At 45.9% G+C, this 16,864-nt stretch overlaps 1 protein-coding gene across 1 annotated transcript; it reads left to right on the top strand.

The window, feature by feature from the left end:
• The first annotated feature begins 12,594 nt into the window (after positions 1 to 12,594).
• Positions 12,595 to 13,826, top strand: LOC100281631 (REX1 DNA Repair family protein). Its single transcript, NM_001294260.1, has 3 exons — positions 12,595 to 12,780; positions 13,243 to 13,307; positions 13,410 to 13,826. The coding sequence occupies exons 2-3, from the start codon at positions 13,273 to 13,275 to the stop codon at positions 13,585 to 13,587; spliced, it is 213 nt and encodes a 70-aa protein (NP_001281189.1). The 5' UTR covers positions 12,595 to 12,780; positions 13,243 to 13,272; the 3' UTR covers positions 13,588 to 13,826.
• Positions 13,827 to 16,864: the final 3,038 nt, after the last annotated feature.

Here is a 16,864-nt window from a genome sequence, read left to right as displayed (position 1 = left end):
GACATAAACTATTTTGTGTTTTCATAGAAGGTTATCAACAGTGCTGAGTGGAACCATATTTATGGAAAATAAGAGTATTTGGTTGGTTGCAGATATGGATGTAAACTAAATTGAGTCTATGTTTGATAGGCTGAATACCAGTGTAGTTGCAAGCGGGGAGGAATTTAGAGGTGGGACGGGTGGGGCTCCAATTGCTATTACCGCTCCTAAGCCCATAGAGGCCCTGTTTAGCATAGCTTAATTAACGACTTCTTTACAATTTAAACAGAAGTTGTACCAAACAGAATGCTTCTGTAGCATCTTATCAGTTTAGTTGCTTATCAAAATAAACAAAAAACAGACAATGATGAAAGACTGCTTTTTATCAACTTTTTAGATAAGCTACTTGTGCAACGAGAAGCAACTGCCCTAAAATAGGCCAGAGCCCACTAAAACCCTCATAAAATTTAAAACGCAAATAATTTAAGGCTGTGTTCAGCAAGGTCCGGTAAAGGATCCGGTACCTTAAATGTAGCGGACGTCGGCCTCCTTTTTACCTCCAACAACATCCGGTAAACTGCACGCTAACTTTTAGCGTTCGTCCGGGAGACGCCAAATGTGGAGCTTGCTGAGCGTCCGCTAAACGCCGACCGGTTCTCTCTCCCGCGCATTGAAATGTCTGCTTTCTCTCCGTGGTGGGCACCGTGCTACCGCCCTAGCCTAGCCCGACGCATCCAGCCTCATCATGCTGGTCTCCGCCGGCCAGGGCCAGGTCCTTGGTGGAGCGTCCTGGGGCCCCTTGTTGCCACCAGGCTCGCCACGGCCTTCGCCATCGCGTTCTATGAGCGACTCCCGCTCGCTGATGCACTAGAGCTCAATGTCAAGCTGAATCTCTCCACAACCATCTCGACCGGGCAAGATGTGTAGCCGCGGCTGTCAATGGCGCCCTCCCAGCACCCTCTGGCCATAGGCAACCGATGCATCCTTCCGAGCGGTGATTTTTTTAGGTCCTTTGATTTATGTTTTTTGTTGTGGGAAACAAACTGATTTTATCGTTGGTTACTTGGTTTGTTGGATGAATCGAGATGAATCATACGAGTAATGTGATGATTAATTGGTCATTTGGCAAACAAGGTTCAGATTTGTAGCTTAGATTGTCAAGGTGTCGTGATTGAATTTGAATACGACTGTTTAATGTTGAATAAATAAGGTAGTTATGTAATCTGTTAATACTGTAGCTATAGAGGACTGTTGACGCCTTTTCGGAGCGTCAAACACTCAAGAAGAACCGTGGCGGTGCCCTCTGCACAGGGGCGGACGGTCCGCGCGCGGGGCCGGACGGTCCGCGGCCTGGTGCGAGGCGCGGTGGTATTCTCTGCGCAGGGGCGGACTGTCCGCGGCCTGGAGCCGGACGGTCTGCGGCCTGGTGCGCAGCTGGGGCTTCTATGCCTGACGGCCGGACGGTCCGCGCCCTAGGGCCGGACGGTCCGCGCGTGTGCAGGGGCGGCGGAAGTCGCCGGCGGCGCCTGGATCTCGCTCTCGGGAGGGACCCCGTCGGGGAGGAGAGATCCTAGGAGTTGTCTAGGCTCGGGCAGGCCGACCTAGACTCCTCTAATCGACGTAGAGTCGAGGAGAGGCGGAGAATTTGGGGATTGAGAGGCTAAACCTAAACTAGACTAGAACTACTCCTAGGATAAAATGCGAATAGAAGTTGTATTGATTCAATTGTTGATGATTCAAAATCGGCCGTAGACCTCTCTTTATATAGAGGAGGGGGGCTGGACCCTTTACACGACTGGATTCCGTGTTAATTCCGCAAATCTAGCCAACAAACATAGCACAAAACTCGGAACCCTAAACTGCTCTGCGCATGCGCGGACCGTCCGGCCCACAGGCGCGGACTGTCCGGACCGCGGACCGTCCGGCCTCAGGGCCGGACCGTCCGGCCGCTCAATACGGCGCTCAACATATGCCCCCTGCCTTTTGGTGGAGCTGAGCAAACCAAAAGCAACTAACTCGATGTGATTACATCGGTTTTCTTAGGCATCCTGCCACATACTAGGATGGTACTGTTTGAGGAAACGCTCATTCAAAGCCTTAGGCAAGTCCTTGCCTTGTAATGTTTGCAGCAAATAGGCGTTGCCAGACATCACCTGTTTTACTTTATAAGGGCCTTCCCAGCTTGGTGACCATTTCCCGAACTTTCGGTCTTTACTCCTTAGAGGCAGAATGGTCTTCCACACCAGGTCCCCTACTTGAAATGATTTTGCTTTGACCTTCTTGTTGTAGGCCCTGGCTACCATGATCTTGTCTTTCTCTATTGCTCCCAAAGCTATCATCCTCTTGTCGGTCACCTCATCAATATTATCCATCATTGAATTATAATAATCAGTAGCATTTAAGTCATTTTGTCTGGCGAACCTGGCAGCATTCAAACTTATCTCCACAGGTAACACTGCTTCCTGCCCATAGACAAGCTCAAAAGGAGACACTTGAGTAGCCCTATGTTTAGATATCCTATGAGCCCATAAAGCTTCAGATAAAATCTTATGCCAATGTTTAGGATTATCAGATATCTTCTTTTTATCAAATTAATCAATGTCCTATTACTAGACTCGGCCTGTCCATTGGCCTGAGCATAATATGGAGATGAATTAAGCAGCTTAATTCTGTATAATTCAGCAAATTCACGTACCTCCTTTGACATAAAAGAAGTACCTTGATCTGTAGTTAAGGTTTGGGGAATGCCGAATCTATGAATAATATGCTCAGTTATAAACTCAATTACCTCCTTGTGTGTCATGTTCTTTAGAGCAACGGCTTCAGTCCATTTGGTGAAGTAGTCAGTGGCAACTAACACAAACCGATGCCCCTTTGATGATGAAGGATGAATTTCTCCAATAAAGTCTAATCCCCATCCTCTGAACGGCCAAGGTTTGATGATAGGATGTAATTCGGCTGCAGGGACTAACTGTAGGTCGCCGAATTTTTGACACACTTGGCAACCCTTGTAGTACTTGAAACAATCAGCTATCATACTAGGCCAATAAAAACCAGACCTTCGCAACAACCACTTCATCTTTGGAGCTGATTGATGAGTACCACAAATTCCTTCATGTACTTCGGCCATGGCTAATATAGCATCATCTGGGCCCAAGCACTTAAGCAGGATATCATTGACTGTTCGGCGGTAAAGTTCATCACTCATCAAAACATACTTGAAAGCTGTTCGCCGAATGTTCTTATCTGTCCTTATATTGGGATTTCGTAGATAATTAAGTATAGGTGTCCTCCAATCACTTGCATCGGCCTCATTGTCGGCCGAATTGATCAAAAGAACATTTCTGGTAACCCCGGACGGTCCGGCGTCATCACGCGGACGGTCCGCGACCTGGGAATTTGGCTTTGCACCGGTTATCAGATTTTCAGTTTTGTGAAACTTTCCTCTCTTTATCCGATAACCTGATGCATCTTGTGCCAAATCGTTAGCTCTATGATTCTCAACTCTAGAGATATACCGAATACTGAATTCGTCAAAAGAATGAATTATGCTCCAACATTTCTCAAGGTAACTATTTAGAGTACCATCAAAACATTGATATTCTTCTAACACTTGTTGGACAATCAGCTGAGAATCACCAAATACCTTCACATGTTTTACTCCCATACCATTTAAAAGTTCTAAGCCGAATAGGAGGGCCTCATATTCAGCTTGATTATTAGTGCAATAAGTTTTCAATCGGCTAGAGAAGTCAAAGGAGACATTACTTGGTGAAACAAGCACAATGCCAATTCCTTGCCCTTCATTGCAAACCGATCCATCAAAATATAAAGTCCAAGGAGTAATAGTGAGGTATGACATGTCTAGTTCATGAATATCATTAACCCGATGTTCTACAATGAAATCCGCTATGACTTGGCCTTTCATAGATTTCAATGGTTCATAGGCCAAGTCATATTCTACGAGTGCATAAGCCCATTTACCAATTCTACCACTCATAATTGGGTTATGCAACATGTATTTGATCACATCGGCTTGACCAGAAACAGTACAATGACTAGACAGTAAATAACATCTACATTTGGTGCATGCAAAAAACAAGCATAAGCATAACTTTTCAATAAAAGTGTACCTTGTTTCAGCATCCACCAACCTTCGGCTTAGATATGTCACCACATGCTCCTTCCCCTCGGTTTCTTGTGTCAGAACAGCCCCAATGACCTTATCCTCAGCTGCAATGTATAATCGGAATGGTACTCCTGCTCGTGGTGCTTTTAATACGGGAGCCGAAGATAAGTATTTTTTGATGAGATCAAATGCTTCTTGCTGTTCTGCCCCCCAAGCGAATTCGGCATCATTCTTAAGCCGAAGAATAGGGGTGAACGCATCAATCTTCCCGGCTAGGTTAGAAATAAACCTTCGTAAATAATTCACCTTGCCGAGAAACCTCTGTACCTCGACCTTACAGGTCGGAGGTCCCACATTCCGAATAGACTTGATTCGGTCAGGGTCTATTTCTATACCATGTTCATGTATGACAAATCCTAAAAACTTACCAGCCGATACTCCAAAAGCACATTTACGTGGGTTCATTTTCAAACCATACTGACGCATTTTATCAAAGGCTTTACGCAAATCAGCTATATGAGAACTAAACTCAGCCGATTTGACTACAATATCATCAATGTAAACTTCCACAGTGTTTCCTAACAATTCATGGAAGATCAAATTCATAGCCCTCTGATAAGTAGCACCAGCATTTTTCAGACCAAATGTCATGACAACCCACTCAAATAAACCAATGAAGCCTGGACATATAAAGGTCATTTTAGACGTATCTTCTTCGGCCATGAAAATCTGATTATATCCGGCATTACCATCAAGGAAGCTAATAATTCTATTTCCTGATGCATTATTGATTAATGTGTCGGCTATGGGCATAGGATATTCGTCTTTAGGAGTTGCTCTATTTAAATTGCGAAAATCAATGCATACTCTAAGTTTACCTGTCTCCTTCTTCTCCACCGGCACAATATTGGAGACCCACTCTGCGTATCTGCAAGGTCTGATAAAATCAGCTTCTAGCAGCCGGTGGATTTCGTCCTTGATGCGTGGGAGAAGATCCGGACGAAATGTTCTAGCTCTTTGCTTGAAAGGTCTGAAACCAGATTTAATAGGCAACCGATGCTCTACGATCTCTCGGCTTAATCCAGGCATCTCAGTATAATTCCAAGCAAAGCAATCTGAATATTCTTTCAATAGACCGATCATCTCATTTCTAGAATCGGTCTCCAGGGTCTTGTTTACAAAAGTCGGCCTTGGAATTTTACCATCTCCTATGTCAATCTCCTCCAAAGGATCGGCCGATGTAAACCCCTGTCCTAGTTTATCAAGATCTCTGAATTCCTCTATCATGTCCCCCACAGAGGAATCAGATGATCTTTGTGTGATGGCGGAATTTCTGGTCTCGGGGACCGGATCATCCGTAATACTGTCTTTTCGCTGTGATAGATGCTCGGTCTTAAAGTCCGAACTCTTTTGTGAAAGACCAGACCATCCGGCCTTGGCGGCCGAACTGTCTGTGACCAAAGACTCATGAACTTTGTGTGTATTCATCATTTTAACTTTATTTAGGATTTAGTCGATTCTCCATCGGCTCTAGCATTACAGGAATGAAACCTTTCTTATCTATACTTATGAATTGATAATCAGAAAAGTCTACTCCTGTGAGACATGTAGCAGTCTCATAAGTCCAGAGTACAGGGGCATCGGCCACAGCGATGCAGGCCGATACATCAGCATGTACTTGTTCTATGTCATCGCCTACCCATTGTATCAGCATTTGATGTAATGTAGAAGGTATACATTGATTGGCGTGAATCCAATCTCTGCCTAGGATTAAACTGTAATTTCCTTCTACATCAGCGACGAAGAATGCAGCAGCAAGGGTCTTAGTCCCGATGGTTAATTCAATGGACGTGACTCCCCTGGCTTTGATCGAACTATCAGTTCCAACACCGCTGAGGGTCATGTTGGTCTTGACAAGTTCGTCATCTTGTTTTCCTAATTTTCTGTATAATGAATAAGGCATCAGATTTACAGCCGCCCCTCCATCTACCAACATCTTAGCAATCGGTATCCCATCAATGTGGCCACGCACGAAGAGCGGCTTTAAATGATTTACCAATTCTTTTGGTTTAGTAAAGGCGGCTTCTTTAGGACCAAAATCAAACTGGGCAACAACAGGTTCATCGTCGCCGATAATAGTACAATCGGCAGAAAATGTAATAATATTTACATCCATACCTGGGCGTTCTGGAGAAGCCTCGTAGTCGACCAGGTCTTCTCCCAGCAGATCGTCCTCTTCCATTGATGTTGTCGTGTCGTTTGAGGCTTCCTGGTGAACGGCGGACGGTCCGCGTGCGGGGGCCGGACGGTCCACGCCTGGTGCAGGTCGTCCAGAGACTTCCTGGTGAACGGCGGACGGTCCGTGCGCAGGGGCCGGACGGTCCGTGCGCAGGGGCCGGACGGTCCGCGCCCGGTGCAGATTGACTTTCTATTTCTGTGGCCGTTTGCTTTTTCTCAACGGCCTTCGGTCTCCATTTCTTTTGCGGTGGCGGGTATAGTGGATGTGTGTCATTAAATGTCTTTTCCGCCTCCTTCTCCTGGCTCTCCTTTGCTCTTAGGCGCTGTAATTTTCTCTTTTGGGATCGTGTCAATCCCGCTGGGCACCATCGAGGCATGGAGTATTTTGGATCGACTGTTTTGATGGTAGCCGTATCCTTTTCAGTTGTGTTGGCCGATTCCCCGAAAATCATCGGCCCTTTATTATCTTCTTGTATGACAACATCTGCAGTGCCTATTTTGATGATGTCCTTTTTTGTTGCAGGCATATGCCCCCTGCCGGATTGGTCGGCCTAGGAGGCCGAGTAGTCCGGCAATCTTGTTGGGCCTGTGCCTGATGACCAGATTCAGCAGCTCAATCGGTCTTGCACTGGCGGCGCCAACCTATCAAAAACGGATGTTTGGGGTGCCCCCCAGGCGGGGTACTGTGGCATCCCAAATGGATATGGTGGCATGCCCCACATTTGATTTGGGACATATGGTGGAGGTAAGTATGTGTATGGATATGGCATAGATGGATAAGGGGGTGGAGGGGTCCATGTCGGCATGTTAGGTCTCAATTGTACAATAGGACCTTTCATTTCTTCCGATTGGTGAAGTGGTCCAATCGGCCTGACCTGACGTTGCTCATGAATGGGTGAGCGGGGTCGCTTCGGTGGCCGGTCACTGGGGCCGGCCTTCTTTTTCACATATTTAGACAACAATTGATCGAAAGTCGGGCCAGGCTTGATCAGCCGACCAGCTGCTTTAAATGTATTTGTTTTCCACGTACCTATCTCTGGTCGTCATGGTTTGAAGGTACGTGGTCGTTGCGAGTCCTGAGCATGGCCAGACCGTCCGCCAGAGTCGTCCGGACCGTCCGGGGAAGCGTCGGACCGTCCGCGTCGGGACGGCGGACTGTCCATGATGCGCAGCACGGGTTCCTGCAACTGTCTCCCTGTCTGCGTTTGCCCCCCAGTGTTAGAGGCTGTGATGGTCACCTTCAGTGTCTCCCCTCCATCGGGAGTCTTCTCGGCCACCACCTTCCTGCAAGCAACTTTACAATCTCCATCGGCCCTTTTAGCATTGCCGATGATTGTTTCCTTGCCTTTGCCTTTATCGGCTGTATTTGGCCGAACCAAGACTTTCTTGCCCTCGAAGTCAATCATGTTCATCGGAAAGGGTTCTGTATCCACCTGCATTTCCTGAAATTTTAATCGTCCTTCGTTAATGGCCGATTGAATCTGTCGCCGAAATACATTACAATCATTAGTGGCATGAGAAAATGAGTTATGCCACTTGCAGTACGCACGACGTTTTAGCTCGTCGGCGGATGGAACAGTGTGATTTATTTTAATATTGCCATTTTTAAGTAACTCATCAAATATTTTATCACATTTACCAACATTAAATGTAAACTTTACCTCCTCTTGCCGTTTCTTTTGAACCGGCTGTAAGGAAGCACAAGCCGAAGATTTGGCCTGCTTTGGCCAAACCATTTCAGCAGCGTACACTTCTGCTGATTCGTCATCTGAGCTACTTTGGTCGCATTCTACTATGTGTACGTTGTGACGCATTGTTTTAGCAGTTTCTTTGCTCCGGCTTTCGCAAGCCAAAGCTCTCTGGTGTAACTGTGCTAGTGTAAAAAATTGGATGCCTTCTAATCTTTCTTTTAAATAATATCGCAGACCATTAAAGGCTAATCCTACTAGCTGTTTCTCTGCTAAATGAATTTGAAAGCATCGGTTTCTTGTATCTCGGAATCTCCAGATGTAATCATTAACCGATTCATCTTTTGTCTGTCGCAACGACGCTAAATCTACCAAATCCAACTCATAGTCACCGGAGAAAAAATGATCATGAAATTTTTGTTCTAAATCCCCCATGATGAAATGGAATTAGGAGGTAAAGTGGCGTACCATGCAAACGCAGTTCCTGTTAAAGATAATGAAAATAAACGTACGCGAAATGCCTCTGTGTCGGCCAACTCTCCTAATTGTGCTAAAAATTGGCCTATGTGTTCACGTGTGTTCTTTCCTTGATCACCCGAAAATTTTGTGAATTCGGGTATCCTGATTCCCTGTGGGTATGGGTGGTGATCAAATCGGCTGTCATAAGGTTTCCGATATGATTGCCCCCCAGGGACCATGCTTACTCCGAGCTTATCTCGGAACGCCCCGGCTATTTCTTCCCTCGCTATATCAATGGCAGCCGGTGCAAGACCACCGGCTCTCTGGTCAAACATAGGTGGAGTTGGTTGTATATTAGTATGTTGTCGTTCCCCCCATTGGTATGAGCTACGTGGTGCATTTCCATTTGCCCTATATGGCTCATAGGTTTGATCGTTTCTTTCCGGCCTTCTAGGTGGGGCCGAAAAGCTTTTCTGGGCTCTGGATCCTGAATTAATGGGCTGGTGCATTGCATAGTGTGATGGGACGTGTTGCTGGGGCGGGCGAGGATTCAAGTAATAATCCTCCTCAAAAGACTCATGTGCGGACTGTCCAGTCATTGGCCCGGACCGTCCGTGATTATGTGCGGCCCGTCCGTCGTTGCACGCGGACAGTCCGCCTGGGTAGTTTAGATTCTGTGTTGTGTGTGGTGGTTCGGGCGCATATCTAGGTAACTCATTAAAAATCGGCCCGACTGTTGTTGGTCCAGACGGTCCGCGCTCACGTGCGGACGGTCCGGTCATGCGCAAATCGGCTGATTTGCTGCCGATTTGCGGTTGCTCAGGGTATGTGTCCATCGGCATCCCATAAAGGGGTTGTGACTGGTCGTGACAACCTGTAGCCGATGTGTTACGCAAGTTACCTCCTAACTCAACCTCGTGCGACGAAAAATTTGTGATACTAGATTTATCAAATGCACGCACTAGTCTCTTAAGATCGCTTTGCATACCCCCTATGATGTTCTGCATTTGTTCACGCTGATCTTCTACATAATTTCTAAGAGAGTGCAGATCGTTGGTATTACTTACATTGGGGATATCTGGCGTGGGTTGGAGCGAAGCCGGATCCGTCGCCCGATGTCGGACGACCTTGTTGTTCCTGTCCACTTTGAAGTTGGCCAAGAACTTTGCTTTCGCCTCCTGGATCATCCGCTCCTTGTGCTCCTCGAACTGGAGCTGCTCGTCAGCCGGCAAGGTTTCCCAAGTCGGCTCTATGATGTTGCTTGGAGAAATATCAGAGCTTTCCCTTGAACCGGCCATTGAGGGCCGATTTGATGAGCTTAGGTGTTTTTCCCCAGCGGAGTCGCCAAAAAGTATGTTGACGCCTTTTCGGAGCGTCAAACACTCAAGAAGAACCGTGGCGGTGCCCTCTGCACAGGGGCGGACGGTCCGCGCGCGGGGCCGGACGGTCCGCGGCCTGGTGCGAGGCGCGGTGGTATTCTCTGCGCAGGGGCGGACTGTCCGCGGCCTGGAGCCGGACGGTCCGCGGCCTGGTGCGCAGCTGGGGCTTCTCTGCCTGACGGCCGGACGGTCCGCGCCCTAGGGCCGGACGGTCCGCGCGTGTGCAGGGGCGGCGGAAGTCGCCGGCGGCGCCTGGATCTCGCTCCCGGGAGGGACCCCGTCGGGGAGGAGAGATCCTAGGAGTTGTCTAGGCTCGGGCAGGCCGACCTAGACTCCTCTAATCGACGTAGAGTCGAGGAGAGGCGGAGAATTTGGGGATTGAGAGGCTAAACCTAAACTAGACTAGAATTACTCCTAGGATAAAATGCGAATAGAAGTTGTATTGATTCGATTGTTGATGATTCCAAATCGGCCGTAGACCTCTCTTTATATAGAGGAGGGGGGCTGGACCCTTTACACGACTGGATTCCGTGTTAATTCCGCAAATCTAGCCAACAAACATAGCACAAAACTCGGAACCCTAAACTGCTCTGCGCATGCGCGAACCGTCCGGCCCACAGGCGCGGACTGTCCGGACCGCGGACCGTCCGGCCTCAGGGCCGGACCGTCCGGCCGCTCAATACGGCGCTCAACAAGGACCAAATTTAAGGAACGTTGTTGGAGATCGAGATGATATAGAGGAAAAAATCTTTTAGAGTGTATTGTAAAGGACAGAGAGTATTTCTTTAGAGGACGAAATTTAGGGGACGTTGCTGGAGATAGTCTAATCTTATCATGTATTTTTATCTTTTTTATTGTTTATCGATGTTTTAATATAATACTAAACTATTATATTTGTCTATGGTAAATAATTTAGCAAATTTAGGGCCTATTTGGTTCGTGGTTAACTACATCACAGTTTGTCTAAGGTTAGTCATTTAAATTAAAGAACTAACCTTAGACAAAAAAGTTAGCTAAAGTGTGACATGTTAAACAGCGAACCAAACAGACCTTTAGTCTCTCCTAATTTTTTTCAGATATGTCACTGGATGGAAGTTGGCGATCGAACAAGGCGTTTGATTGCTTATACCATTTTATGAGCATCGTCACCTTGCATTTTGTAGAAGGTATGCTTACCCCTTAATTTGTGATGGGATTGAAAATTAGAGTTTTTGTATGTCCAAAAACAATGTATATTTTGATTTATTTGAACACACAGTCGATGTCATTTCTGTTTGGCAATCCTAGGTAGAGATGGTAATGAAGTCCCGTTCCCCGCGGAGATATTACAAGACGGGGATAGTTACAATTTATTTCAATGAGGTATTAAAATGAGAAAGAATCATCTCCATCAGGTTTAGCGGGGACGAGTATGGTAGTCTCTTCTTCGTCCCTAATCCTCACGAGCCCATATAAACAGGCACTAAAGAATTCGGGCCATAGAATTAAGACTCAATGACCGACATATATAAAGTGACCAGCAAAGTGAGAAAACTAGCTTCTATTCTGTCATCGTCGCCGACTCGACTCTCTCGTTCGTCCTCCCAAATCCCAATCTCCCTCGAGCGGGCGGGCCAGGCAGCAGACCAGCTCTCCAGCGTGCTGGGTGCAGGGCTGCACCGCTACAAGCCGTGCAGCACACTGCACATCCCCTCAGGTTTGATTGTTTGAGACCGTCACAGTCATGTTCACCTGGAGGCTGGAGGCCGCTGGCCGCAGGTCTCTCACTCTCTTTGTCTCCTCAATTACTACTACCTAACACATCTTTGGTCACTTGTATTAGCAAATCTTGGGCAGCGGCACATCTGCACATGCCGTGCATTCATATAGCCACGTCCATGCTGCACGCACAAATTTTATTTTGTTTGATAATTACTTCCCCACCAAATGAGCTACGTTCTTGTCCAAAATTATAATAAATGCGCAAGTGATTTGCTGTGTGGTGGTGTGAAGCTCTGCGCGAAGTGATTTGTGTATTTTTTTCTCCTTTTTCATGAAATTTCGCAATTTAAGGTCATCTAATTTATTGGGTATGAGTACGACAGTTTAAGTATCAAATTTATGAATACCTAGTACCTAGTTAATCAGCAACCTTGCAGACCTAAAATATCCTAGATTTGTAGTAAGTTTTTCACCATCACCTTTTCAAAATTCTGTTACACAGTGTGGTTCCTCACTGAATTTTAAGTACTGTCATATGACAATTTGGTTCTGCTATTGCTGGACATAAATTTGTAATTCTCTGTTCACGCATTACACCGAACAACTACAGGGTACGGAGGGATTCAACGACAAACATAATAATCGCTTCTATTATTTTCGTAGGGGCAAGTAGGCCAGTCATCAACCGAGGTCAGCTGAGTCAGGAGAGGAGGAAGTGGCCCTCGGGTGTTCCATGATTCGTACGCAATTTTTTTTTTGGAAATTTAGATTCATACCATTAAAAGATCACCACTTTGGATCCATACCATTACTATCTCACTTATATATAGGTCCACATGAGTCAATGACATGTGTGATCCATGATATATATCTAAAGTTTGGATCTTTTAATGGTATAGATCTAATTGTTCTTTTTTTTTTTTGTGGACGGAAACTGCGGTGTCAAATTGCAAGAAATGGGTCGGACCGTGGGCTGTGAACATGGGTTTGGTGGGCGGGCGAAGAAGCCAGCGGGCCCAGCATCTTTATCGTCTGCCGCAAAGAGGGCTGAAGGAGAAGCGAGGAAAGGTGAGGCCGATAGATAGAGGAGCTGCGGCGCCGCCGGCGAGCGAAGAGTGGAGGATCCGATCCGAAGCGAGAGGACTGAATCCTGCGGCCGGGAGGGACGCGGGACCACGACGAGCGTCGTCGTCGGTGCCAAGCAACGGTGAGGCCGTCTCGGATCTGAACTTTTTTGTTTGGTTTTTTTCCCTCCCGTTCTGAATCGACATGGTGAGAGCAAGAGAGTTGGGAATTGGGACGGATCATGGAACTCCCCGAGGGCCACTTCTTCCTCCGACTCAGCTGACCTCGGTTGATGATTGGCCTACTTGCCGCTACGAAAATAATAGAAGCGATTATTATGTTTGTCGTTGAATCCCTCCGTGCCCTGTAGTTGTTCGGTGTAATGCGTGCACAGAGAATTACAAGATATCCGCTGAGATTATGCGCGCAAGAAAACGTGGAGCATCTTGCTGACCCTTTGTTCTGTCCTTCAACCAATCCTACAATCACTGCGACACCAGTCTATCACCTTCATGCGCGTCGTTTTCGTGCGAAAAGTTTGCAGTCCTGGTGCTGCTTCTTTGGTACTCCAACTGACGTTGTTTCTGTGTGGCGATGTAACCAGGCAGTTGTCCCTGTCCAGAGCACAGGCAAGATGGTTAACGCGATCAAGGGGCTGTTCATCTCCTGGTAAGCTCTCCTGACGCAGCTGAAAATGAATCCCTCGTTTGCATTTCTCCCTCTCTCCCTGCCTTTACATGGTTGCCGTCCGTCCGTCCCTCTATTTTTCAGCGACGTACCTATGGCACAGTTCATCGTCAACCTGAACGCGTCGATGCCGCCGTCGGAGAGGTTCATCGTGCACATGCTCGACCCTACCAACATGTTCGTGCAGCCTCACGTGGCGCACATGATCAGGAGCAAGATCGGGGAGTTCAGGGACCAGAACAGCTACGAGAAGCCGCAGTAGTGGAGGATCTACCGCGTCCTACACTCCTTCCTTGGGACTTGCTTTCGTTGCCTGTATTATTTCTGCTGTGAGCTGAGCACCTCAGCGGAAACGAGTACGCCAAATAGATCCCACCTGTGGCCTTGAAATCATACTGCTATGTGCTATAAACGTGCAGAGGGCACTGCTACTGTGCTGCACTTGTGGTATTCTGGGATTCTTTTTGTCAGGTCCTTAAAATCCGTTGAGAATTTGAGATCCAGATGGGGCTTAGACCCCGTTTCAATCTCACGGAATAAACTTTAGCTTCCTGCTAAACTTTAGCTATATGAATTGAAGTGCTAAAGTTTAGTTTCAATTACCACCATTAACTCTTCTGTTTAGATTATAAATGGCTAAAAGTAGCTAAAAAAAGCTGCTAAAGTTTATCTCGCGAGATTGGAACAGGGCCATAGTCACGTATATCTGTGCCTTTATTTGTATGTATCTTTGTCTTGCTATGGACAACAAAACTACGGTGGCACACTAACAGGTAGTTTGGAAATCCAAATCCTCTAGAGATCCCTATATTTTCCCTCGGTGAGTAATCCTAGGAACATTATCTGCATAAGGGCTTGCTTGAGAGCAATGATATTCAAAATTGAATAACATGAGAATTTTAGACTCTTATAAGCCCTTCTAGTATTCTTGCTCTCAAACAAACCCTAGGATTAGGGCTGGAAACGAGCCGAGCGGTGCAGCTCGGTGGCCGACCGAGCTCGGTTCGGCTCGTCTGTTTCACGAGCTGGAGAAACAGGCTCGGTTCAAAGGCGGCTCGCGAGCCATACCCTGATATTATATAATTTCATTATATAGTGAATTATTAGTATATAAATATGAAATATATAGATATCATTCATTATTATGAGTAATCTAAATTATTGTTTTTATATATCTATCATAAAACGCTAAGTAACTTACAATCTATAAAATTAGCTAATATCCATCATTATATCATTATTCTATATGTTAAGTAATTTGTCACAGCTCACGAGTCGGAACGAGCCGCTCGATGCTCGCGAGCCGAGCCGCTCCGAGCTCGAGCCGGCTCGCAAGCCTCGAGCTTATTTTCTAGCTCTACATAGGATATTTAGTTATTTATAGAAGGTTTTCTCTCACTCCATTTGTCTCCTATTTCTTGCAAACTAGGGCTAAGTTATATTATCTCCAGCAAGCTCTCTATTTTAAACTTCACTCTACAAACAGTGTAATTTACAATGCAAAACAATACTTAGCTTAGTGGTTACAAGTTATGTATCCATGATTTAAGCACATCCTAACTTAAAAAAAGAAAAAAAATACGACTATACCCACAAATTGGACGTACAAGTACGAATGAGTTTAAAAATTTGAAACGTGTTTAGTATAAGTTGTTATCATATTTAATTTCTATCTTCTATCTATATTTCTATGTGGTACTAAATTTGAAATGTGTTTAGATACGGCAGGAAAAGAACACTATAACATTGTATAGGAATGCAAAAATTTATGTTAATAAAATGTATGTTTAGATAAATTGAGTTGTAGATAGAAAAATAATACATGTAGGATATTATGTTGGGCAACGACTAATATACAAGCAGGCATTAGGTGCACACAATTAGATTTTTTAGTTCGTTAGATCTAGATTCAACGGTATGTCATATTTAGCACTTAAACCATTCCACCACCACCTGGTATAAAAAACTCCCTAACAAACCAGAATTGTATCTACCATTGGATACAGATCTAACGGACTAAAAAGTATGCCTGCACGTTTGCACATAGTACCTGCTTGCATATTAGTCGTTGTCATTATGTTGTAGACTATAACCTTTTGGGTGGCGATTCAATTATATTTGTTGGACCTTTTCCCTTATCATCAAGTATTGCATGATGTTGTACATGTCGAAGTCATTCATAAACAAGTGGGAAAATGACAACAGTATTTGTTAAGTGCAAATGAAACTGTATACAACCGCCTTCCTTGGGAGCCGTCGGACATAAGCCTATGTCGTATGTCCGACGGTTATCAGTTAAATCGTCGGACATAAGGGCTCCAATCTTAGCTGTCGTACTTAAGGGGCGCCGAAGCGCACCGTTTCATTCCAAGACAGATTGAGCTCACGACGATGATGACGCCGTCCCACAGACGCTGCCGCCGGTCCCGCCCTCGGCCCCGACCGCCTCATCTCACCCCCGCCGGCGCCGCCCAGCCCCACCCCGGTTGCCCTGCCCCTGCCTCGGTCGTCCCGTCTCACCCACCCCCGACGCCGCCCCGCCGCCTCTGTCCCCAGCCCCACCCACGCCGGACCTGCCCCCGCTGGCGCTGGCTCGCCACCGGCCCCCGCCCCGCCTTCACCGCCCGCTAAATGAGTATTTTTTGTAGTATTATTTTGTATATGTTAATATTGCTTTGCAGTTGTCATTTTTTAGTATTAAATAATTAGTATGTTAAATATTGTTTAGCTTGTTATGTCTGACGACCGGAATTTGATTATGTAATTAATCTAGTTTGTTTTAGTTTACTTAGTGGTGCTTAGACAATTTAAACTTTTAATTTCCGAGGGTAATTATTATGCCCTCGGAAATAAGGTCATTTTATATGATTTTTCACCCGTGATTATGTTATTTTGCATATAATATTGTATTAATGGTTTATTAGTTGAACTCCATAATAATGTACGATGGTTCTAGTTTTTCGTAGTGTATCGTAGTGGGATCTATCCTTTACTATAGATGTAGGGGCGTAATTTACTTAACTAATCAAGTTAACATTTCGTATCTAGCATGGAGGAAGATCGTCGATGGATGTATGAAGTTTGGAAGAAAATAGGTGCTCTATCAAGTGAGTGGGTTGCCAAGACTGACGCGTTTCTCTACCATGTTTGCTCGATCAGAGACTGGAACCGATGTTAAGTGCCCTTGTAGCAAGTGTCGGAACATTTATTTCCTTGACAGGAGGACTATGTCGATAGATCTTTGTAAGAACGGTTATATCATTTGACGATAGGATGGAAGAGATGCTTGTATTGTATCGGAAGTTCAGTCACATGAAGAGGGGGACTACGATAGGATGGAAGAGATGCTTGACGATGTACGCCATGAGCTTATACTCGTCGATTCGGAGAACCCCGATCAACCCTCCGATTATGAGGATCCTCCTACGCCTGAGGTTCAGAAGTTCTTCGAGCTCCTTAAAGCTGTCGAAGAGTCGTTGCACGAGCACACGAAAGTGACCGTCCTTGTGTTCGTGACTCGACTTATGGCTATTAAGTCT

This window comes from Zea mays, chromosome 6 (genome assembly GCF_902167145.1).
Source record: "Zea mays cultivar B73 chromosome 6, Zm-B73-REFERENCE-NAM-5.0, whole genome shotgun sequence".
NCBI classification, from domain to species: domain Eukaryota; kingdom Viridiplantae; phylum Streptophyta; class Magnoliopsida; order Poales; family Poaceae; genus Zea; species Zea mays.
Note: the sequence above shows the minus strand (reverse complement) of the source record. Positions and strands in the feature narration are given on the sequence as shown.